General features: G+C 39.1%; 1 protein-coding gene across 5 annotated transcripts in view; it reads left to right on the forward strand.

The window, feature by feature from the left end:
* The window catches only part of mical2a (microtubule associated monooxygenase, calponin and LIM domain containing 2a), a 52,955-nt gene that overhangs the window by 14,380 nt on the left and 12,329 nt on the right, over window positions 1–26,246 (forward strand). For 2 of the 5 annotated variants that reach the window (XM_063013325.1, XM_063013324.1), the window contains exons 3-18: window positions 5,407–5,614; window positions 6,856–6,972; window positions 9,386–9,487; window positions 11,560–11,715; window positions 12,924–13,024; window positions 14,503–14,760; window positions 15,491–15,606; window positions 17,794–17,920; window positions 17,998–18,088; window positions 19,269–19,416; window positions 21,261–21,460; window positions 23,769–23,872; window positions 24,024–24,095; window positions 24,561–24,695; window positions 24,900–25,064; window positions 25,500–26,192. In XM_063013325.1, the coding sequence (XP_062869395.1) occupies window positions 5,407–5,614; window positions 6,856–6,972; window positions 9,386–9,487; window positions 11,560–11,715; window positions 12,924–13,024; window positions 14,503–14,760; window positions 15,491–15,606; window positions 17,794–17,920; window positions 17,998–18,088; window positions 19,269–19,416; window positions 21,261–21,460; window positions 23,769–23,872; window positions 24,024–24,095; window positions 24,561–24,695; window positions 24,900–25,064; window positions 25,500–26,192 (2,793 nt within the window). Of the gene's footprint in view, window positions 1–5,406; window positions 5,615–6,855; window positions 6,973–9,385; window positions 9,488–11,559; window positions 11,716–12,923; window positions 13,025–14,502; window positions 14,761–15,490; window positions 15,607–17,793; window positions 17,921–17,997; window positions 18,089–19,268; window positions 19,417–21,260; window positions 21,461–23,768; window positions 23,873–24,023; window positions 24,096–24,560; window positions 24,696–24,899; window positions 25,065–25,499; window positions 26,193–26,246 lie in introns of those variants that run through there. The other 3 variants (XM_063013326.1, XM_063013327.1, XM_063013328.1) reach the window with 3 other exon arrangements.

Below are 26,246 nucleotides of genomic sequence, written 5' to 3' on the forward strand. Positions count from 1 at the left end.
TGTTGGGCCCCTGAGCAAGGCCCTTCACCCTCAATTGCTCAAAATTGTGTTCAGTCATAACTGTAAGTCGCTTTGGATAAAAGCGTCTGCTAAATGACGAAAATGTAAATGTAAATGTAAACTAATCTGAAGGCCATCTAGGAAAATGTCGACACCATTGGTTGAAATCCTGGTTATGCTGATTTTCTGTGTGAAAACATGTCCATATATTCTGGACAGGGAATAAACCTGCACATGTTAATGCACAATTACTGGTTTTCTGCTGGAATTTAACATACACACATAAAACACATAAATTCAAAAATTAGAAGGGGTGTTTATCTTTTCCAATTTGTTAAATTCAGCAAAAATGTAAACTATAATGTCAGAATAGACAGAATAGAGACAGAATAGACAGATGTAATCCAAGAACAAGTCTGCTATGAATTAGACACTGCAAGAACTCAGCTGTTACTGCTCACAGTCAAACAGGCTTTACACCACAATGTGGCTTAGTGGCTTCTACACTAGAATGAACCATTAATTTCAAAATCAGCTTGAATCCTTGTCTTGCACATTCACATATGAACAAGCTGTGCTGGAACCCGTAACACTTAACTGGCAAACCCTGACAGCTTCACTCAGCAGACATGATTATTTGAGGTGGCATGCTTGAGGCTTCTGCACAATAAAAGCCTACTTGGAAAATTGCCCATAGTCTTATTAAAGTGCGCTTGAAGCGTTTCAAAATGCCTGAAATGAACTATTCTTATTTAATACCTGCCATAAATACTCTTGCAACGTTTTTGATGTGGAGAACAATAATGAGCAGCTTTTGAGTTTGTAATTAACCTTACGCTCTATAATTATATGCAGTAGCTCTTTTTCAAGACGAGATGCAGCACAGCATACTTTATTACCATTACAGCACAAATGGACCAGATGTGCCATTACTGTACTAACGATCCCCAATAACACAGCAATATGCAGAATCTTGAGTCAGAACAAGAAATACTTTTTGTTTTTATGTAAATCTAGATATGCTTATAAGCCAAAGCATTTGGACCACCCTGTGCATGACAATGGCAATTTTGTAACAGTTGTGCATGCCTCTGTCAGAGATACATTAAACGTTGGGATTATGATAGTTACTAGTAAGTTACTGGATAGTTTCTTCCTGAGTAATGCTTAATCACTGCAATAGAAACCACTCAAGATTGTTTATTGTGTGACAGCATTACAAAAAGAAGTAAAGCCATTCTGGAGGGAAATCCTGATCCTACTTCTTATTAGATCTTTACATTTATTATTATCATGGGTTTTAGCTATTTTATCCATCCTTAAACACAAGGCTTATAAAGCTTTTGCATGCAATCCTTACTGTGAAAGGAATGATTAATGTTAAATTGAGAGTCTACAATCACACCTGATGAAATATGTCATTGCTGATGAATAGTAGGCTATCTGTCTGCTTCACATGGCTTTGCCGTGTTGTGATGGCTGGCTTCGAAATCTAAAGGTGGGCTGACAAAGTCTTACAAATCATTCTTCACTCAGCCTCCAAATCCTATTCTGGAATAGCAAGAATATGAGGTCATGTTCACTTTATCAACCTTCCCAGCAGGACTAAATGCTGTTGCTCATGGGTTTTGTTGTTGTTGTTGCTTTTGTTACTGTTGCTATGGCTCTAAATGAGAGGTTTTTTTTTTTTCATAAATACCAATTATGGCAAGAAATTCTGCTTGGGGAATTTTAAGAGCACTATATTTCATCTGGGATTATATTAAACATTTATTTTTATTTTTTATTTTTTTATTATTTTGATTTTGGTTATTAATGGTGCCATGGGTTGCCAAATGGTGCTTGACCCAAACTTTGCTTACCTTGTCAGCATTGGAAAAGAAGACATTATTATTAAAATTCTACTTAAACTAAAATAAAAACACGTATTTTAATTTGGAATACTGTTACATATTTTTTAAGCTTTGAACTTTGGTCCTGAATTTGGCTTCATAAAAAACTGACTTGCGTGTAAAGCGACACTGGGTCCACAAGGCACCACTGCTTTCATCAGGAAGTCACATCTGGCCGGTCATGCATGTCAATTCCTGCTCTGCAGACTTTTCCATATGATAAGAGATAGTAGCTGTGTTGTGCTGGGATGGTGTTTGATTGATACTTGTTCAGATCGTGGAGCTCCAGTCAATCCCCTTCATAACCAATGAAGGTCCTGAGACTATAGGTCACAGGGAGGTTCCCAGAGGTTACAGGGAACTAACACGGCTGTCCAACACTTTCATTTTTTTGTCATTTTGAGTATTTAAATTTAATTTTTATAAAGTAATCATGATCAGTGTTATGAAACCTTTAATCTGTTATATCTGTTCATATCAGACAGGAAGCAGATCCTTACTACAAAAGGAAATGCCACACCTTAGCTGTTAGCGCCAGACAGAGGATGAGTCAAAACAAAAGAACTTCTGCTATGATATTATGCTTTTCTGATTTTTCATGAGTACAGCCACATCAGACCAGATAGCATGAAAAAGAGAAGTGTGTTTCTGATTTGTGGCTTTAAGGTAATGTAAGGGTTGAGAAAACCAAGGTGTGTGGTGATGTCTCTCAGAAATAATAGAAGCTTGTGTGGACTACAGCAGACCACATTTTACATTGTTCTCCTTAAATTCTTAACACATTTAGAAGCTTTTAAATGATTTATTAATTCATATTCACTAGTCTAACCATTCTAGTCATACCCAGTTTCTTCTGATTGCCCTCTCCAACATGTGCACAGCCACCCCTGCTTCTTTTTACCTGACGGTATTGCACATGGAGAGCCACACACTTCTATCCAGGATCAACCACCCCTTGTGCAGGCATCTCAACCAGCCAGCAGAGCAGTCAAACTCAAATGTAGCTTTATTGGCATGACAAAATATGGACATTCGTATTGCCAAAGCTTAGTTACGTATTTAGGAAATATAATAAAAAGAAAATAATAAAAATAAAAACTATGCAATATATTAAAAACATACATATAAAAATGTAAGAAAAACAGTACAAGTAGTAACAACAATGTAACAATAAAGATTAAAAATATATATACAGTGATCCAGCGATACTACTAAATGTAAGCAGTAAGGACAAAAAATGTATTGTGTGTGTGTGTGTGACATGGTCACCCACCCACTGTCCCTTACCTGGTGACAGGTGTGTGTGTAGAGTGCTGCTAGTGTGCAGCTTCCTCTGTGCTCCCCCAGTTTGTCAGGGTCTGGGAGGTAGTTAAAAGTGGGGATGATGGTGTTAAATTTGGGGAAGAATTGGGACCAACTGTAGTGGTATTTGGTGCATTCCGTAAAGAAGTGCAGCTTTGTCTTTGTAGTCCTGGCAGTCGTTGTTGCAGTGATGAGGAACAACCCTCCCCCAGATAGACAGTGAATTGTATCTGTGTAGGCACCCGGCCAGTTGATAGCAAAGTTGCGATTCAAACCTCAAATCATAGTGGTGGTGGGCTAGTGCATTAGATCGCTGTTGGCCACCCGAGTGCCAACTAATTGCTTTTTTATTAGAGGCTGGGTCGCATGATCAGCCAGCACGAACAAATACAACAGAGTCTGGGCCTTATGAATGGCCATTGCAGACAAATGCAAGGACTGCTTGAGTAATCATGTGCCACATGTATCTACACAAAAACAGGGAAAATAATAGGTGTAGGTGAACATATTACACACACTACTGGATGCCGTCTTTACTGTTTACAAAATGTAGATTTTATTAATAAAGGACTGGTGTAAATTTGCTGCAGGAATTTACTGTACACGCTTAAAACTCCTGACCAAAGAGTGGTTCAACCACAAAGCAACAGCAGAAAATCTGACAGTAATGTGTTTTATTTATTATTGGGTTACAATTAAAGGTGCTGTGTGTAATATTAAAATTGAAAAGGTTCTACAAAAACCATAACATGATTCCTTTATTTTTGACCTCAAGCCTTGTCTCTGTAGTACAAAATTACATCATTTGCATGAATCCTGGAGGCATATCTTTATTGTGACTGTCAGAAGGAATGTAAAAATAACAAAGAGTCAAGCTTGGACCTGCATTTTTTCAGATGCTGCATGTTGGCTTTAATCAAGGCTGTAACTGTTAGTTTTATTGAGTTATTGAGATATTTATTGAGATATTTCTTTATTATTTGTAACCATAAGAACAACAAATGCTTTTTTTTCAGTGAACCTTTAATCATTTAGGTCATCCAGTTAACGATTTTCTGTAAATTTCCTGTAGCTGTGGGAACAAAAACCATGAAGTCATCGATTTAAATCAGCGCTATCATTTAGACCTGTTGTTTACCCTGCAGCCACCACTACTTCAAAGCCATTCATGTCAAATGCTCTAGATTAGTCAACACTATCTGACTAATCAGTATTAGGAATTCAGAGGTGCTCAGGTGGTGCAGTGGTATAACATGCTAAGCCACCACTGCTGAGATTCTATGCTCTCAGCCATGATTGTATATATATCAGTGATATAAGAATAAAAACGGTTAATTTTGCTTTTCTGAAGGCCTGAAGACTGAGTGTTGCATAATTTTAATTCTAGCAATCCCTACAGCCCTGAGGGTACTCATTAAAAAGGAAGCATGCGCTTCTGTTTAAATATGTTGGTAGCTGTGCCTGCAGCCACAGCACTTTGGCCTGGTGTCGATTAGCCATAGTGCCACTTGACAAAGTGGGTGGGCTGTTCTGAAAGGGAAGGAAATGAACAAATCTGTATGAAAAAGATCACATTGGGTCACTGGAATCTTTGAATCAGCAGGGTGGACAACACATTTGGGTTTAGATATGGAAGCAAAACAATCCCCTCTAGTCAGGTCTGCTAAGAGATTTAGGACTAAATGAGAAAGATGAGAAGATCCAAGTTAACCCACTCTATGCTTTCATCACCGCACCCATGAGAATGAAGTCATTCCACAGCTGGCATTCTCAGACACACTCAGTAACCTGAAAGTCAAACTTCCTGTGTTCTTCTCACTCTGATTTATGCCTTATATATGACAGGCTGTAATTATCGTTTAATGTGCAAGTGATTGTGCATTAGCATATGGTTTTTTCTGATCTTAATCTTAGAAATGACATTTCCATGCATTTTAAAATAGACATTTTTTTCTCTTTGGTGTGCTTGCTTCTAAGGGTGGGTCAGGGATCTCAACGTGTCAGATTAAATAAGCTTTTGTTTTTAGTAAGGGAAATGGTTAACCACGTTGTAAAAGTGCAAGATCTTCATAAAACCATCAGGCACCAAAACGTTTTTAAACGGGTGAAATTGTCAAACCTAAAACTTTTTCTGTTATTTAAAGTTATTTTTATTTCTAGCTTTTGTTTTTGTATTTGACCTTTAATTTTGATCTTCTGTTAATACTTGCAGTGCTTGATAATCGGAGGGGGCCCCTGCGGATTAAGAACTGCTATAGAGCTGGCTTTTCTTGGTGCCAAAGTAGTAGTGATTGAGAAAAGAGACACATTTTCCCGGAACAATGTTCTGCACATCTGGCCTTTTACCATTCATGACCTCAGAGGCCTGGGGGCAAAGAAATTTTTTGGCAAGTTCTGTGCAGGAGCCATAGACCATATAAGTAAGTACTCATCAGTTCGTAATACAGTGGACATCATGTTTTCTACAGCATTATGGATTATTTATCATTATTGTCTCCACTCCCACTAATCATTTTTTCAAACAAGGTATAAAAGGATTCTGGAAACTTTTCACATGTATGATCAGACCCCACCCTGATATTATATTATGTGTTTTAATTTAATCTTTATTTCCAACATCTATACAGCATGAGGTCCTGACCCAACCTGTACATGCTAAAGATGACTTCACCAAAGAGTTTTGTTACTAATAGGGCTCAAATGTTTAAGGTCCTGGGGTGCAATGGTCCATGGTGCTAGCACACCACTGTTGAGTCTTCAGACAGAATTGGCCATGTTTGAAAGATGGAAGGTCAGACAGAGTTTGTTTCCACTGCCGCTATGATATGCGATCTACGGGTCAGGTCCACGCACCTGTGCAATGTTCAGAATGTTTTAAAATAATATAACATTATCTAAACAGCTGAAAGAAAGAGGCAACTGGCTATTTAGCACAATATGCCATTATACATAATTATTCTACAGCAGTAACGTTGGGGGTTCGGGATTGGCTGTCCGATTGTAGCCTGTGCTGTTTGGTTGAGGCACCTGCTCTATGGATGTTCTGCTCTAGCAATGGAGTTTAGCCTGTATCTTTGTGACTCCATTGATGGAGGGGGCGCATTATAGTCTCAGCCCTCTTTAGCCAGTGGCATGATTCCAACAGGAAACTATTGGAGACAATAGACATTACATAAGAACATTAGACATTACCTGCTTGAAAGTGTCTCACCTCTGCCTGAAGCTCAACTGTAATTCTGCTGAGCAAGTAGTGCACTGTGTAGCTGCATGCTCTTCTGACTAAATGGGCACAAATACCCATGGTCACACTTCAGAATTGTAGAAAGCCTTCGCAGAAAAGTGAAGACTGTTATAGCTATTAAAGAGAGAAGGGGTAAGAGAAAAAACATGTATTGTATGGTATAAATTTAGGAAACATGAAGTTTATGTTCTATAGGAATAAGGAAGTTATTCTTTCAGTTCCATGTTTGCTTTTTTTGAGTCCTTCCTTTTTTCATACTTCACAATCAATTAATTTTGAATACTTATTCTGAACATGTGCATCAAAATAAAATAATTTAAAAAATAAGTCTAAACATTTTGGTCTTGTATTTGTTACTGTGCTGGGTTAGTATGCTTGTCAAGTCTGATTCTGTCCTGCCTTGTTTTTGTTTGTGTCCAGGTATTCAGCAACTCCAGCTCATACTGCTCAAGATTGCCTTGCTACTGGGGGTTGAGTTTCACATCAATGTAGAGTTTATAAAGCTTCTGGAGCCTCCAGAGGACCAGGAGAATGAGGGTGAGTCCAGCTGACAGAACTGTTCACTTCTGATAACTTCACATAACACAATCATTAAAGGCCCCAAGTGAATGCAAAATCGTACGAAGAAGGTGTGCGCTAGGTAATTTAATGTGTCGGTTTCGAGTTTATTCAAACCATCTATCGTAATGACAAAGATATTATATAGCAACCTGACATGGTGGACAGGATTTAGGTGGAGCACTATCCCCTCAGTATTGACATTGAGGTGCTTAAAAATCACAACAACACTGCTGCACCTGATACGCTCATACCAGTACAACAAACGCTACCACGTTAGTGTCATTGCAGTGCATGCTGAGACTGGTTCATTGGCCAAAAAGCATTTGGTCAGTGGGGGTCCTATTGGGTCCTTTTTAATTAACAGGAATCATGTATCAACACTGGATACAAAGGGGTAACAAAGCAGACTTAATTGTGTTGAGGGTTTGATTATTGTTGTCATACCCATCAATCTACACATAATGATGTATTACGTACACATTACGTAAGTTGTTCTGTTTAGTTTATTTGTCATCCACTCACAGGCTGGCTAAAAACAAGAAATCACCTGATATGTGACTTAAGAAACAGGAACTAAGAAAAAAGTGACAATGTAATCGTAGGAATGGGAGCTCCTAAGCCTACAGCTTGCTAACAAAAACAGCTTGCATGTGTTGCACTGGTATGATTGTATTAGGTGTTGTTGGGATTTTTAAACATCTCGGTGTCAGTGCTGGGAGGTGAATAGTGCTCCACCCAAAAATATAAAACCAACAGTGTCCAGTGACCAGAAAGTTTCCATTGATATAAGAAAGTAGTCTTTAACTGTACTCCTTCAACAACAACAATGTGAGCCAGAACAGGAGCCAAAAAATGAAGAGAGTTTTGGCTGGTTCAAAAAGTGGTCAGTTTTCCATTAGGTCCCATGGGTCCCTCACCTTGCTTCATAAGACAATACTAAAGCAAAACACAGGGCTTCCTGCTTTCCTTACTAGCTACAGTAAATTTACTATGACAACCAGTCATCAACTGCTGTTAATGCCATTTTTAATGCCTGTGGAAAATGTCGGTAATCTAGTGGTCTCCTCCCAAGTTCTTTTCCTTTATAGGTACTGCACATGTAGACTTATGGCACATCTACACACAGAGTGGTTCCTTTCCCTTTTTAGGAAAGCAACAGATTATTACATTTGCTAAAAAAAGGACCTTAGAAAAATGAGATCAGTGTAATTGGAAACGTCTCCCATGTCCACTTGGAACATGCTTCTAGATGAGGTAATCACCAAGCTGGTTATTAGGAGACTTTTGGATTTTAGAGCAATAAATACCTATTTTTCTTGTCTTGGCAGTCTCAGAAGAACATGCTTGTTAAATTAATTGTGCTGCTGTGTTAGTGTTTTAATGCGGCAAACAATATGCTTCTTTATAACTGTCTTACATCATTTTGGAAATATATAGCACATAGTGTACTAATCTGAGTTGCAGTACACACATGTTCTGTGCACCATCATTTAGTTCAGTAGCCCTTTCCTGGCCACATCCTGAGTAAATATACTCAGCAAGTCAGCAAATTCTGTCACTAGATATGTGGGAAAACTTTTCCTGTCTTTTGATAGACAGTCACAGACTTGATTTCCTGATATCTTTCAGGTTATGAAAATAATCTGTGTATGATTCACTAAGAGGTTGTCTTCTGCTGCTGTGGATCCCTGATTGCATTTGATTGCACGCCTCCTCTGACCCATGCACAGTCCTAGCAGACCCCTTCTTCTCGCCCATGCTTTCTGCTCAGGTGCCTCTATCTGCTAATCAGGGTCCTTACACAGCATTTGAAGACCCCAACCACATTGTCCGGTCATCATGCCCTAACAGACACGGTGGCCAGTTAGTGTCTGCCGCAGACGCTGCCAGTTATGCCCGCTAGATGGCACCCAGCCGACCAGTGGCAACGCCGAGTTTCAAACCGAGGAGTTTAGAATCTGGGCGCTGGTGTGCTAGCGGAATATCCTGCTGCGCCACCTGGGCGCTACGAGGATTTCATTGTAATTGTCAATAATCATTAAATGTACATGGCAGATAACATGTTGATACATTTTTTCTAAAGAAATAGATATGACACATAGAAGATTAGATACCACACATATCCTTATCATGCCTGTAAACTGCATCCTCAAAACCTCCAAAAAAAGGAGCAAATATTTGCCCATATGATAAAAACATGCATACCATTTTTTAAATCGCATTTTATTTATTATTGTTACAACATATGAGGTGTTGAGGTGGCACAATGGTAAAATTGTGCTAACCCACCACCACTGGGATCCAAGTTTGGAGTCTGGTAAAAGCACTGGTAAAACATGAAAATAATGTGAAATAAGAAAATAAAACATTGAACATGGCTGTGTTGCAGTGCCTGGTTGGAGAGCAGAAATCAGGCCAGGAGATCATCCTGTAGCAGACTTTGATTTTGATGTAGTGGTGGGTGCTGATGGGAGACGAAACACACTTGAAGGTCAGTACATTAAAGCATATTTTCAGATTTTTTTTTCTGATTTTAAGTGCCTTACCATTTACTAGACAGTCCCTAAATGACCATGCAGGATCTTGTTTATTTACACAGTAACAATTTTGCTATAATTAGCACTGTTCCAAAAATAGTGAGGAAATGTTTAACTGGTAACCAAAACAACAAGAATATGATACGGTAGCAGAGCAACAGAAATAGCACATGGTCTTACAACAACATTTGAGTACGTCTCTTGTGTCTGTTTACAAGTTGAGTAAACAAGCCACAAAACCCTGTGTAAATGACCTCCAAAATGAATGTAAAGCTCTATCATTATGTAAAAGAGTCTTCAGACAGAACTCAGGATCTCTGCTATGCACTTCTTATCAGTTGTGGAACTTGAACCAGTGTAAAAACTTGGCTGTTGCTACTGGCTGCAATCATTTGCCATTTCAACTGGCTTGTTTCATCCAAGAGAGTCACAAAGCCATAAAATTAAGTCCTGCTCTGTAAAATGATAGTCTATGATGTCACTAGGATTTTTCCCAGAACGAGGTTATAATATGAAATCAGTGAATCACAACCTCCTTTTAAATTGCAGTGGGCTGAGACTTGCTGGCTGCTACCCAAAGGTTGATGTTTGCTTTTTGGATTCGCTCCATAATACCCGTCATCTTTTTACCTATCCTTGAGCAGATACTTATTCCATATAAGGACATTCCCGAGTCAATTTAAATCGTAACACATTTAGTTCTTGCACACTTATGAGGAACATTAAGGGGAAAAAAACATGCCTTTGCGGTTTGTCCTCTGAGATAATTGGGCTGACTGGTGAGAGTTAAATATATCCTTTCCTGAGCCTTGTGGCTGTGTGATGGGAGTACAGCTGTAATTTGGAACATGGATGTGAGTGTGTCCATGGACATTTCACCGAACTATTATAACAGCTATGGGATAGGTGAGCAGAGATGCAAGTCTGACCTAAAAGGCACATTGCATAGCTTTGTACGTTTTTGTGCAAGTCAGAAGACTCAAAAAAAAGTTTGTCAGCACTGTTGGTTAATAAGTACACACCTTATACTTTAAGAGCATTAAATCCCACCATGGAGACTACCGGTACTATGAAAGTAAAAAGACATCAGTCTACCAATACTAAGGTTTTATACTACTGAGGTTCCATTAAATGTATTTGTGTGGCTGTGGCACTGTGTAGCTTAGTGGTTAACTGCTTTAAAATGGCTTTTATCTCTCTAGTTATGTCCAGCCTGCTTAAGCCCAAAAAGCAGCAGATCCACTCGGCCAGAGTAGGAAAATATCCCAACATACACTTTTATTCTCTTTTCTTCTTCTTTCACCTCTGTTTACTTTTTTCAACTTGTACTTGTTCTCTGTTTGAAGTACACTATTTACACTCAGGCTAAAATGTGTGGCCACCTGACCATAAGCTTGTTGTGCCAAAATCATGGTTAAATAACAGCCCTCATTCTTCTGGAAAGCCTTACCCTAACATTTTGGAATGTGTCTGGGAATTTGGGACAATTCAGTTGAAAAAGCATTTGTGAAGTAAGGCGCTGACTGGCCTGGCTCGCAACCAACTTTAATTTATCCTAAAGATGTTTAGGGGGGTTGAGGTGAAGGCTTTGTGCAGGCCACTGGAGTTTATCTACACCAAACTCGAACCATTTTTACTTTGTGCACAGGGACAGTCATGCTGGAACTGGGAAGGGCTTTCACAAAACCATGTCACCACAATTGATGCACATAATTAAGCTTAGCAATAAAGAAAAAATGCTGTGGTGTAAAGGGAATTAATTAATTTATTAATGTCTTCCATGCATGCTTAACATGCTTGCTAGGCCCTTTTTAATAAAGATCAGTTCCACTTTGCTCTGTCAAGCCCTTCATTGCCACCACTTGCTAAATCCCCGAAGAGCAGTTGACGATATGTAGAGCCTTGAATGTTGGAAAATGCATGTTAAGTTGTGGGTTGTGTTTGCAGTTGGTTTGTGTGTTTAGTTAATTAACCAGTTGATATTTCCTTAGTGCCCATCTTTAGCCCTCTTTTTTTTGTTGGTCAGGTTTCCGACGGAAGGAGTTTCGAGGGAAACTAGCTATTGCCATCACAGCCAATTTTGTCAACAGAAACACGACAGCGGAGGCCAAGGTGGAAGAAATCAGCGGAGTGGCTTTTATTTTCAATCAGAAGTTTTTCCAGGATCTCAAAGAGGCAACTAGTAAGAAAAAAACACATATAAAAACAGCACCCTTATATATATTTTAAAATTGTGATGTCTAAGTTATTTAAGTTATTGGCAAATATTCAGTTATTGACAAAGAAAACATGCTTAGAGGAAATGTTCCTGTCTGTTGTTGCCCCAGGCTCTGTAAAGAGAAGAAAAAACTAATATTGCGGCCAGCCAACATCCAACCACAAAAATGTGTCTCTACTTGCCCATCAGTCGTGTTACCTGTCAGTTCATACAGCTCTCACCTAAACTGGTATTTGGGCTTTCTAACCCAAACTAGACAATACATTCCTGTGTTCAGGTGAAAAGGAACATAAAACGAAGGTGCTTCCTTTTTTGCATTAAAAAAAAATTCATAACAACTAGCTTCAGCTCACAAAGGTCACAATAGTTTACATTTAATGCTTCACTGTATGACCAAACCCCTGCTGATAATTAGGTCCAGGTGTTTTCTGCTACCCTCCTTGCTTACAGATATATAAGTTAATTATCAATATAAATTTTAGTGTGGAGAAACTTGGTGGCCTGCACAGAGATTTGACCTCACTCGTTTAAACACCTTTACGATGAATTGGAATAATGACTATGAGCCAGGCGTTCTTGTTCAACATCAGCGCCAGACCTCACAAAAGCAATTTTAACTAAATGGGCCCAGATTCTTGTTGACAAACCAAATTTTTAAATGTTATGAACAGCTTATTTGTGTTTGTTATGCCCTTCGTTTCGAAATGAGGTGCCCATCAAGATCAAGTCATGGTCAGGTGTTTACATAATTTTGGCCATATAGTGTATTGTAAGCTTTTCAACTGTTTCAATGAAATGCTGTCCTACTAGTATGGATTTTGTAAAGAGAAGTAAGGGAAAGTGTAAGTGTTATTTGTGGTTGTAAACTGCATGATGCATAGATCATTTCTCTCCCTGTTACTGTTCTGTATGCCAAATGTTTACGCCTCTGTTCCATGGCTACAGAAACAGTGTGTACTTGCTATGACTAGCCTTCATTTTATCTGGATCCTCAGTAGATCCTTCTTAAACTCTTTAAAATTGTTGCTTTGAAATATTGCATTCCTATTGTCATTAAATTATAAAAAAAGATTATATGATCGGTAATAGGGATATTCTTTAGTGCAATGGATTTGTATTGGATACATCCATTCTGTGAATCACGCATCCTCTTATGGTTGTCTTTGCTGCAGGCATTGATTTAGAGAACATTGTGTACTACAAAGACAACACGCACTACTTCGTCATGACTGCTAAAAAACAGAGTCTGCTGGATAAAGGAGTCATCATTCATGTGAGTAGATGATCCAAACAGCAAAAAAAGGAAGTGGTTTGAGAAAGCTGTGGGGTAGAGCATGGTAACTTTTTGTTAGGGTGGCCTGGCAGTTTAAGAGGCTGTGAAAAGAGGCTGGTATAAACATAGCAATGAGGGCATAAACATTTGTAATGAGCATGTATTTCATCAGCTCATGATCCCTCTTCTTCTTTGCACATTTTGTCTTTTTTAATGACCTTTAAATAAGTACTCTTAATATTTAAGCTGCTACACCAAAGCCTAAACTGTAACCTGACTAAAATCTGGTTTATGCTTGATTAGAACTGCTTTAAAGAGCCATTACAAATGGCCTATAGAAAACTGGCCTTAAATACTGACTCTATATGGAAACGTTCACTGTGCTAATTCCCCCTCCTTTCCTTTGGGGGAGATTCACAGTAGTATTTTGAGGGTGTCTGTTGGAATTTGTGCCTTTTAGTTAAAAGAGCTTTTTGTGTGGTCAGTCCCTGATGTTGCACGAGAAGGCCTTCCTCGCACTTTACGTTCCAGTTCATTATACAGTGTTTATTATACATGGTCAGGGCTCTGTATCTATAGACCTTACAGGGAACCTGTAACAGCATATCATTTCTTTTTTATTTTTTATTATTATTATTAATTAGGTATAATGGTTGTGGGCAAATACTTTAATTCATACTTTAAGCCACTTTAGAGGATTTTGATAGTCAATTCTGGAAGCAAAAAGACACACAGCTTTAATAGATCTTTTAAATTTCAACTTAAATGGATACATAGATGGGTGCATGGGGGCCATAGCAATTAATCATGCTAGCCCTCCATCTTCGGGGTTCAGATCTCAGGGGTGCTATCGGCCAGATAGGCGTCTACACAGACATGATTGGTGGTGTGGGGGTGAGCCAGGGTGCACAGTGTGCTCTCAGTGCTGGTCCCAGGTCAAATCAGGTATGTGGACCAGAATGATCTGCTATGGTTACCCTTAAATACAGAAGCAGCTGACAGAAAAAAATATTAAATGGTCACATCACAACTATGATTTTTTATCAGATGATTTTCAGTTTGATAAGCAGTTTATAAATGTTAATCTTACGGCAGCAAAGTGATAAACTCTTTCTTTTCCTTTTCAAAGTGCCTATCTGACCTTCTGATGGTTTCAGAAGTCTATTAGGAAGGAAGCATAAATCAAGCTGTTTTTTTGCAGGCTGAGCTGATTCATCAAATAACTTAGAAAACAGGAAATAACTTGTAGATTACATCACCAAGGGATTTTAGATTAGATCCATCGATCAAGTTTCTCTTCACTAATGCATGTGCTGTGCAGAACATAGCCAAAGTATATTAAGACTACCTCTTGTCCTTTCAAGAAAAGATCTGTTATGGAAGAAGTTTCTCTGTGTGTGATATAGGATGATTTTGCAACTTTCCAACAGAGTGAAAAGAAAAGCATGACAATGTGTGATTGTGTTTATTGTCTACAGGATTACATAGACACGGAGGCTCTTCTCAGTAGTCAGAATGTAAACCAGGAGGCTCTGCTAAGCTATGCAAGAGAAGCTGCCGACTACGCCACTCATTACCAGCTTCCCACACTGGACTATGCCAATAACCACCTCGAACAGCCAGATGTAGCCATGTTTGATTTTACCTGCATGTACGCCTCAGAGAACGCTGCCCTGGTCAGAGAGCGGTTCGGCCATCAGCTGCTGGTAACACTGGTGGGAGACAGCCTGCTGGAGGTGAGTTGACACCATTGACATGATTGGTTAGACATTTTTTTGTTCATTCTTGTGGGGTCATATGTGATTTAATACTGAAAATACACATCTTGAGAAAGTCTAAGTGAAGGTTGGTTATGGACTTCGTTCATTAATCCATAAGATATGCTTCACCACCTTTAACTGCAGTGAACATGTTTTTCAAATACAGAAATACCAACTTACTTAAGTTCTTTGTAAGGTAATTTGCTGCTGCCCTGTTTTGACTATATCATCTTGCTCAAGTATAAAACACACAGCCACTTTTCTTTAACTTTTACCACCTGTACAGAGATGTAAGGTGTTCTCTGCAGCTGGATGAGCATGTATTGTGTTCTCTACATTCTAAACACTGAATTTCAAGCTTGATGGGCATATTATTTGGCTTGTTTTTGTTTAAAAAAGGTTTATTAGACACACTACTGCATTTCAAAGTACATGTTACTATACTAATCATAGTGCACTCTTTTAATACACTCTTTGGTACAGCATTGTGCGATTAGGGTGTTGCTGATTTCAATCACTGCTGCTTCTTGGAACTTTACTTAATTAAATTAAGGATTGACTTATGACTTTCAAACTTTTTGGGTAGAGATGAACAGGCCAAAATTTCTTCAGTTTCTCCAGACCCGTACTCTCTGTAAAAAATCACATTTAGCCCCATGAGACCACGTCATGCTATGTTATGTACTAATGTTTATTTTGGATGTAGCCTTTTTGGCCTATGGGAACAGGGTGTGCCCGTGGTTTCTTGGCAGCCTTCGACACAGCCTGGATGATCAAAAGCTGGGCTCAGGGCAGAGAGCCACTGGAAGTACTGGCAGAGAGGTTGGCAGAGTTTAAAGAATATGCACACATCAATATACACATACAGTGTATCACAAAAGTGAGTACACCCCTCACATTTCTGCAAATATTTCATTATATCTTTTCATGGGACAACACTATAGACATGAAACTTGGATATAACTTAGAGTAGTCAGTGTACAGCTTGTATAGCAGTGTAGATTTACTGTCTTCTGAAAATAACTCAACACACAGCCATTAATGTCTAAATGGCTGGCAACATAAGTGAGTACACCCCACAGTGAACATGTCCAAATTGTGCCCAAAGTGTCAATATTTTGTGTGACCACCATTATTATCCAGCACTGCCTTAACCCTCCTGGGCATGGAATTCACCAGAGCTGCACAGGTTGCTACTGGAATCCTCTTCCACTCCTCCATGATGACATCACGGAGCTGGTGGATGTTAGACACCTTGAACTCCTCCACCTTCCACTTGAGGATGCGCCACAGGTGCTCAATTGGGTTTAGTCCATCACCTTTACCTTCAGCTTCCTCAGCAAGGCAGTTGTCATCTTGGAGGTTGTGTTTGGGGTCGTTATCCTGTTGGAAAACTGCCATGAGGCCCAGTTTTCGAAGGGAGGGGATCATGCTCTGTCAGAATGTCACAGTACATGTTGAAATTCATGTTTCCCTCAATGAACTGCAGCTCCCCAGTGCCAGCAACACTCATGCAGCCCAAGACCATGATGCTACCACCACCAGGCTTGACTGTAGGCAAGATACAGTTGTCTTGGTACTTCTCACAAGGGCGCCGCCACACATGCTGGACACCATCTGAGCCAAACAAGTTTATCTTGGTCTCGTCAGACCACAGGGCATTCCAGTAATCCATGTTCTTGGACTGCTTGTTTTCAGCAAACTGTTTGCTGGCTTTCTTGTGCGTCAGCTTCCTTCTGGGATGACGACCATGCAGACCGAGTTGATGCAGTGTGCGGCGTATGGTCTGAGCACTAACAGGCTGACCTCCCACGTCTTCAACCTCTGCAGCAATGCTGGCAGCACTCATGTGTCTATTTTTTAAAGCCAACCTCTGGATATGACGCCGAACACGTGGACTCAACTTCTTTGGTCGACCCTGGCGAAGCCTGTTCCGAGTGGAACCTGTCCTGGAAAACCGCTGTATGACCTTGGCCACTATGCTGTAGCTCAGTTTCAGGGTGTTAGCAATCTTCTTATAGCCCAGGCCATCTTTGTGGAGAGCAACAATTCTATTTCTCACATCCTCAGAGAGTTCTTTGCCATGAGGTGCCATGTTGAATATCCAGTGGCCAGTATGAGAGAATTGTACCCAAAACACCAAATTTAACAGCCCTGCTCCCCATTTACACCTGGGACCTTGACACATGACACCAGGGAGGGACAACGACACATTTGGGCACAATTTGGACATGTTCACTGTGGGGTGTACTCACTTATGTTGCCAGCTATTTAGACATTAATGGCTGTGTGTTGAGTTATTTTCAGAAGACAGTAAATCTACACTGCTATACAAGCTGCACACTGACTACTCTAAGTTATATCCAAGTTTCATGTCTATAGTGTTGTCCCATGAAAAGATATAATGAAATATTTGCAGAAATGTGAGGGGTGTACTCACTTTTGTGATACACTGTATATGATGCGTTCAGAGTTTCTCATCAATGGGCTGGAACACAATAGGCTGCTAGGACAGCTTCAGTGCATCTTCTGGACTAATAGAATATCGTTCTTGGTAGTAAAGAATGGTAGAGACCATTTTCATCAGGTGATTCGACTTTGTATTAATTAGCAGTTAATCTTTCTTTAAGGGGTCTAGTGGATCCAAACCTTACCAGAAATTGCCCAAATCAAGAACCAGTGTCTGTCTCTTCATGCACAACAGTCGTGCACTTTCCAATTAGTCAGTTCTGCAGTCTTTGTTAATATTTTCCTTTTGCTGTTTATATCCATCAAGGTCAGCTGGGGCTGCTTAGCATTTTATATAGGCCACAGAGCATCAGGAAAGTTAATTGCTTAATTAGACACTGTAATACTCATGTCTGCAAGCATCTTGTTTCTCTACTTTTCCTTTAATATGCCACATGCCATAATAACACCCTACACAAACTGTTTATGTTAGGTTATGTTTAAAAGCTTGTGCTTGTATTTTTACAGCTGCGCTCATATTGTTTCTGTTACTGTTTTTAGGGAGAGTCTTTACCGTTTGCTACCTCAAACAACACCTGAAAACATTGCCAAGAACTTTGATCAGTACACCATAGATCCTGGAACACGTTATCCCAACCTCAACTCGAACTGTGTCAGACCACACCAGGTAAGGGGACCTTTTGTTTTAATAGCAGCTTTTCTTATGTCTTGCCAACACAATTGACTTGTTTTATTCCTGCACAGGTCAAAAACTACTACATAAGTGGAGAATTGAAGTCATGCCCCTTGCAGCGAGCCGCTACGATTCGGCGCCCAGTTAATCTGGCACGACGAGGTCAGCTTAATGTTTGTGTACTCTGTTTTGTGTACTACATTGTCGAACCTGAAAGCCAAAGTGAAACACATTAAAGTTGTTCTGGGCATTGCTTTATCAGGCAAATTCCTTAAACACTGTCAGAACAGCAGCGGGGCTGCACATCTCTATTGTGTGGGAGTCTAGTGATTGTTTTTATCAGTGAAGTCAGATAGAAAGGATGGCTAATGGTTAGTGATCTTTCTGAAGTCACATGATTTCATAATTCTTTTTCATAATGATTTTACTCTGACTAAAATAACAGTCTTATTTAATAATAACAAAGTAACTGCAGATTAGTTACAAAAAATGCCACTATCTAATGAATAAACTTGTGCTAATGATCTTAATAATTACCACTTAATAACACTTTTATGAGCTGGTGTGACTAAGCAAAAGAAAACTAAAATAGACAGGTCTAAAATACACCTTTTATGCATGACTAAAATCAACAGTCAATTTTTTTAATGTTGCACCCAGTGTTTCCCAGTGAAATTGGGCCTTTTGCAACCGTGAATGTAGCTGATGAAAATAGTTAAATAAAGTTAAATATTATGACAAATGTTATCTTTATAAATCACAAGGTAAAGTTACGGGTAAATGTGATAAACAGTGATAATGCTGTATTAAAGGTGCTATTCATTTTAAGAGAGAACACTTTTGTAATAAAGAAGTAATTAAGTCAAGTTTGTCAATTTTTAGTAAACTATAATCTTTGATGCTTGTGGGGCTCTATAATTAGAGAAAAAGCCAAAAACCAAATTATTTTCATCACAAAATTAATTTATTTCTTGTTATTCATGTTGTCTGTCAAATAAAAAGCTCACCAAGCATAATATCTTGCGTGCATTTGTTTTGGTGATGTGGCTTTAATCAAAACACAGAGGAGAGGAGCCTTTACATGTTTTATATTTAAAATTAGTTGTTATATAATAGCTAGCTTCTGCTAATCTCCACCAAAATCACTCACCAAACCTTTAAACAACAGGTCACATAACAGGAGGACAGGTGTAACAAGCCATAGCTTGTCAGTGAAAAAACGCCTAATCTCCAATTTGTTCTCAGATTGGTATCACATAAAGGTACAGGGCAAATCCATATCCTCACAAACCTCTCTCTCTCTCTCTCTCTCTCTCTCTCTGTGTGCACCTGTGTGTTACAGAGTCAGAGATCAGACCCAGCAGGCTATTGACATGGTGTCAAAAGCAGACTGAGGGCTATAAAGGCGTGAACGTGACTGACCTGAACTCGTCATGGAGCAGCGGCCTGGCCTTCTGTGCTCTTATACATCGCTTCAGGCCACACCTCATGTAAGACTGCTTACCATTTTAGAAACACCATATCAAGATGTCATCTGCACTTTAGTATGACATGTTAAACAGCCCCGTGGTGCCCTGCGCACAGTGGATTCAGGTCCACCACGACCCTGTTTATGATAAAGCAGTTGATGAAAACTGGCCACCCATGTGTCTTCACAAAATCATTGGCTGTGTCTGAGGGGGTGCAGGGGCTGGCTGAATCCTGCAATAAATTGGCGCCCTGTTCAGCCTGCCATGACCCTGACCATGACAATGAAGAGTTTATAGTGTTAGTGCTAAATGACCTAATTACCAAAATCCTGTTGGGTTTAGGGACTTTAGTGACCTTTGATTCAGAATGTAATTCAATGTAGCACAAAACACTTTAATGTTACTACAACTACTATGATTATAAAAACATTGTAAACAGACAAATGCATTTTTTTTAATTATTGACAGTATGTTTTGTGTCTGTCATCAAATTTAGCACACACACAATGTATTTAAGAGGTATATGGCTGCTAACCTGCCAAATATTTGCCCAAAATAGTCCACCTGTGTGTTGGCAATGGCTCCAGATATCTGTCATATTTCTTGAATACTTTTACTGACACAGTGCGATATTGTGCAAATCCAAAAATGAGCAGAAGATGTGAAATATCTAGTATTGCAAGGACAGCCTTACTACACCGTCACATTCAGCCAATAACTGACAGAACTTACACTGCAGTAAGCCCCAGGAGTAAGATTCATAGGGTGAAAGCTGTTTAAACAGAGTAATCAGGTGCTACATTTCACACACTTTATTATATGAAAGTTCATTTCACATGTGCCTTAAAACCTAGCATGACAAAATCTGCTAAAGCAAACACAACTCCCCCAGATTCTGTACACATAGCAAGCGATTTTATTTTTTACATTATATTAATGCCATACAGCACTAGACTGATTCTAGACTGACCAACATGTGCAAAAGAACATCCGTATAAACACTAGTCAAATGAATGAACATGTTGAGGTGTGGTAACCTTTATGCTGACCTGCACTGACTTATCACACCTGGCTTTGTACAATGCATGCTTTTGTTTTTGCACAATGCATATTTTCTCTTTTGCTTTCATACAATGCTTTTTTCTATTTGCGTCATTTTCAGTGACCTTTAATCTTATTGTATGTTAGAAAGGCCTATAGCTATAGGTACAGTAAAGTCTATCTGGTTCCTCCTACACATCCACTGTATTCGAATCATCACAAAGCATTTTGCAGTTGTAAAGTGCTGAGGGTTATTAAAATGATTACTATTATTACACATACTGTGTAGCTCCAACAAACTTCTCTGATCATACAATTTCCTATTCATGCTGCCATCAGAAAGCAGTTATTTGTTCAAGTGAAGACATTATGATTGTATTAGGCTTACAAAAACTATACCAAAAATATTAAGTAATATTTGGGTTTTTTTTAATATTAGAAAGTGCTACTTATTGCTAGAACTTTAAAATAAATTAAAAAACCCTCTGTAAAGAAGAAAAATAACTAAACTGACACAAACTGGGAAGTCCTTGATTTAAAATACAGTCTAGGAAATACAGTTGAGTTTTCACCCAAATTAATACAGAAACAGGTATGTCACTGGGTTAGTTTTCTCTGGCTTATTCTCACAAATAGTCCAAAGAAAATAATAGTGTATGTTCAACAAAAATAAATAACAGACTGTCCAGCTTGCATTGCCACAAGTTTGATACAGTATGTTAGAAATTAGTACAACATTTTTTCTTCATTCTGTATTCTGTTCTTTTCTGTAGCTCTTATTTTAAAGTAATAATATCTTTGAATATGTTATCATTGTTCTGTAGTGATTATGATTTATTGAATGAAGAAGACACTGCCAAAAATGCCCAGCTGGCATTTGACACTGCTGAAAAGGAACTTGGCATCAAACCATTCACTACAGGCAAGGAGCTGGCATCAGGCCAAGAACTGGAGAAGAACAGCATGGTGACCTACCTCTCCAAATTTTACGAACTTTTCAGGGGAACTCCTCTGCCACCCTCAGGTAAACATAAGCATTCATTCTTGGTCCCAGTAAAATCTTTAGTTTTTACACAATTACCTAAATCAATATTATCTAAAGGAGATTTTTTTCTGATGGAGGTTAATAGAGTCTTAAAACACACACATATTCAACACACACTTACACTTAGAGCAGTTTTAGGTAATCCAAGCACCCGGAGGAAACCTACGTGGACACAGGGAGAACATACAAACAGAAAGGACCTTAGCCGGAAGTGAACCCAGGCATTTCTTGCTAAGTCATCAGTCTGTCTTGAAACAGAGATGCAATATTAGGATTGACCAAACTAATAATGGGTATTAGTATATGGCTGGAAGAAAAATAAATATGGAACCACATTAGGGATATACAGTGGTATATATTTTCCAAATAGACTTGTTGGTGGGTAGGATGTACAGTGGGGCCAAAAAGTATTTAGTCAGCCACTGATTGTGCAGGTTCTCCTAATTAGAAAGATGAGAGAGGTCTGTAATTTTCATCATAGGTACACTTCAACTATGAGAGACAAAATGAGAAAAAAAAAATCCAGGAAATCACATTGTAGGATTTTTAAAGAATTTTTTTGTAAATTATGGTGGAAAATAAGTATTTGGTCAATAACAAACAAGCAAGATTTCTGGCTCTCACAGACCTGTAACTTCTTCTTTAAGAAGCGCTTCTGTCCTCCACTCGTTACCTGTATTAATGGCACCGGTTTGACATCGTTATCTGTATAAAAGACACCTGTCCACAGCCTCAAACAGTCAACCATGGCCAAGACCAAAGAGCTGTCGAAGGTGAGAACGGTGAGCAAAATATCCCAAAACTACACGGAGGGACCTGATGAATGACCTGCAGAGAGCTGGGACCAAAGTAACAAGGCTACCATCAGTAACACACTACGTCGAGAGGGACTCAAATCCTGCAGTGCCAGGCGTGTCCCCCTGCTTAAGCCAGTACATGTCCAGGCCCGTCTGAAGTTTGCCAGAGAGCATATGGATAATCCAGAAGAGGATTGGGAGAATATCATGAGGTCAGATGAAACCAAAATGGAACTTTTTGGTAAAAACTCAACTCGTCGTGTTTGGAGGAAGAAGAATGCTGAGTTGCATCCCAAGAACACCATACCTACTGTGAAGCATGGGGGTGGAAACATCATGCTTTGGGGCTGTTTTTCTGCAAAGGGGACAGGACGACTGATCCGTGTTAAGGGAAGAATGAACGGGGCCATGTATCGTGAAATTTTAAGCCAAAACCTCCTTCCATCAGTGAGAGCATTGAAGATGGAACATGGCTGGGTCTTCCAGCATGACAATGATCCCAAACACACCGCTCGGGCAACGAAGGAGTGGCTCCGTAAAAAGCATTTCAAGGTCCTGGAGTGGCCTAGCCAGTCTCCAGACCTCAACCCCATAGAAAATTTGTGGAGTCCGTGTTGCCCAGTGACAGCCCCAAAACATCACTGCTCTAGAGGAGATCTGCATGGAGGAATGGGCCAAAATACCAGCTACAGTGTGTGCAAACCTGGTGAAGACTTACAGGAAACGTTTGACCTCTGTCATTGCCAACAAAGGTTATGTTACAAAGTATTGAGTTGAACTTTTGTTATTGACCAAATACTTATTTTCCACCACAATGTACAAATAAATTCTTTAAAAATCCTACAATGTGATTTCCTGGATTTTTTTTTCTCATTTTGTCTCTCATAGTTGAAGTGTACCTATGATGAAAATTACAGACCTCTCTCATCTTTCTAAGTAGGAGAACTTGCACAATCAGTGGCTGACTAAATACTTTTTGGCCCCACTGTATGACTGGATGACCAGTCGATTTTGAAAAAGCTGTGTATGTTCAGTTCAAATGATTCCAGCAAACTTACTGTAATGGTGTCCATATTAAATCATGATCAGGTTCTGGTCTGATAATCAAAGCTCTGATATTGTATTTAAATATAGTGTTCATAAATTCAACAGTAGTAGATGACATTCGAACCTCCTGTAGTGGGTTTTATTATTTCATGCAATCTGCTTTGAATGGAATGTACATCTGCCCCAGCTTTATATCCTCACTGAAGATACAGTACCCTTGAATATTATCTGTGCTTCAGTGTAGGCCAGAAATCTAACAACACTTTGTGTTTTCTGAATTTTACCAGCTCATATGACGTGGGTCTTCTACAGTAATTCTGTAAAGTCAGATAACATCAGTTTTATTTATTTGCATTCTTAGAATTAAAAATTTTTGTGCTCTGCTTTTGTTTTCATTTCTGTAGTTTTGGGTTTCAAAGAATTTGTTTTAATCTTTCTTGCAGATTCAAGAAGAGAAAAATATGAAAATGAAGAATGGTCCTCAACACTCTCCCAACCTGTTTTAAGAACACAAAGCTTCACACAGCCCCGAAAACGCATCCCCAAAGTACGAAATCCTATTGAGTAGCATTATTGTTATCTCATTTATTTTTGTTTATGTTTCATTTGGTTAGACTTTAGAGCTATTTGCAAATCTGTATGACATGCTGAGTCCTTTGAATAAACTAAAGCATTATTGATCTGTCTTTATCTTTTAGGATGACAAAAAGGTAGAAGATAAAGAATCATTTTACAAAAGAAGACGGACAGTTTGCAGTTTTTTGGAAGAGGTTGTTGTTTTTGTTTACTAAATAATTGTATGTGTTGTGAAACCTTTGGAATTTTTCCATCTTATTCCAAAGTGTCCTTTGATAGAAACCTTTTGGGGTTAATGTAAACTTTAAGTGTAAAGTTTCTGTCTTGCAGCTACTGTTTTTAGGGTTTCTAGACTCACTGCTAACAGGATTAATTGATTCTGACATTTAGGCAGTGTCTGTTGTGTAAATGAGAATCAGATAATATTTTAAATAATGAATACAGAAATTTGTTAAGGGTTCACAAACATTTACCTACAAAATGCAACAAAGGGGTTAATGTACAACAGGGTAATGAACACCAGTGCAGACATTTATTTATAAGGTGTCGGGAAGGTCAGGTGAAACGGTGTGCAGCGCGTGATGGGACTTGTAATTGTTACATGAAAGTATGTGTCATAACTCTGCAGATTAAAACTTTGGTCCTCTATTTTTTACCAGGCAACCAAACTTCATCAAAATTCATCATTAGTATCTGAGCTGCGTGAGGTGAAGGAGAATAAGGTCAAATCTATGGCTTCTCAGCTGCTGGCAAAGTTTGAGGGAAGAACTCCAAGCTGTACACTGCGTAGGCAGGTAAAGACGTGCCACTGTACTTTTGTGTAAAAGATATATATGCCTGAAACTCAACTGTACTGGAAAACCACTTTGCCTTTGCTCTAGCTCTTTTAAACTGTGACTCTGTGCTGCCTATTCTATTAACTTTTTTTTCCTTTTTACTGTCCTGTTAACCCAATTTACTTTCTCTCTCTGAAACGGCTGCTGGCTTAACAATCTCAGTCGGACTCGAACTGTCCAAGGCCTTTGACGCCTCCATTACCTGATCCAATAGAAAGCCCACTCCTCAGGAAACCCAAGAAGAAAACTCCACCAACTACTTTATCAGCTAAAGTAGTGTATTACTACTCACCTCTGGTCAAAGTCCACAGATTTCCTCACACATATGTAACTGGTCTGTTTAAATATATTGAATGTTTTGCTGTTAGCTATAGCAAAATAATGTGCTGTACTTGCTAACATCAGCTCCAGAATATGATATTGTTATTTGACACAGATATGCTGAATTAGGCAGTGGCTAACTGATGATGTGTAATGACTATAGAATCAGTGATCAGACCTTTGGCATTTTAGGTAATGTACGAAGCTACTGAATGAAGATTATTATAAATTAATGTACAGAATTAGTAATAGAATTAGTAAGACAGGTTATGCATATGGGTCATTAATGAATGCATATGACCTAATCTACATCACTACATAAGCAAAAACAAAAACAGCCAGTCTGTGTTTTCTCATTATTAAATATTTCCCATATTTCTCATTATTGTTATAAAGGCAGGTGTAAGCGCAGACCTGCCATCATGTACTGTGTGTTTGCAGTTTCAAACGTCAGCCAGCCTCACACAAGTAGAGAGTGGAACAGCTCTTCTCCAAGTCCTGCCTATTAACAGCCCTCTGCATAATCACCGGAATTCTAGCCAATCAACTCACAAACACACACAATCATACGTAAACAGTCCATCACATGTGCAACACACTAGAACACACGCATATGAAACAGCACACATGCAACCTAATGAAACAGATACACGGTCACACACATGTAAAACATCACACATGCAACCCACGGGAACACAAACACGGTTACAAACATATGAAACATCACACTTGCAACTTACTGGAACATCTACACAGTTATCCTCATCTAAAATATTGCACCTGCAACCCACTGAAACAGATACACGGTCACACACACTTAAAACATCGCACATGCAACCCACTGGAACACAAACACAGTTACAAACATATGATATTTCACACATGCAACCCACTGGAACAGACACACGGTCACACACATCTAAAACATTGCACGTGCAACCCACTGAAACAGACACACGGTCACACACATCTAAAACATTGCACGTGCAACCCACTGAAACACACATACAGCTGCACAGAGGGCCCAGGTCAGGGAATACAGAGGTAGAACGTCCTGCCTCCTGTCACTCTGCCCTAGTGGCTATGAAAGCAATGCTCCAGCGTCTGCAAAAAGTGGAGGAACAAATCAGCCAGGTGAACACCTTATTTCCTTTCCCTTTCATCCTTTTATTCATTTTTTTCTATTCT

This window comes from Trichomycterus rosablanca, chromosome 17 (assembly GCF_030014385.1).
Source record: "Trichomycterus rosablanca isolate fTriRos1 chromosome 17, fTriRos1.hap1, whole genome shotgun sequence".
Classification (NCBI taxonomy): domain Eukaryota; kingdom Metazoa; phylum Chordata; class Actinopteri; order Siluriformes; family Trichomycteridae; genus Trichomycterus; species Trichomycterus rosablanca.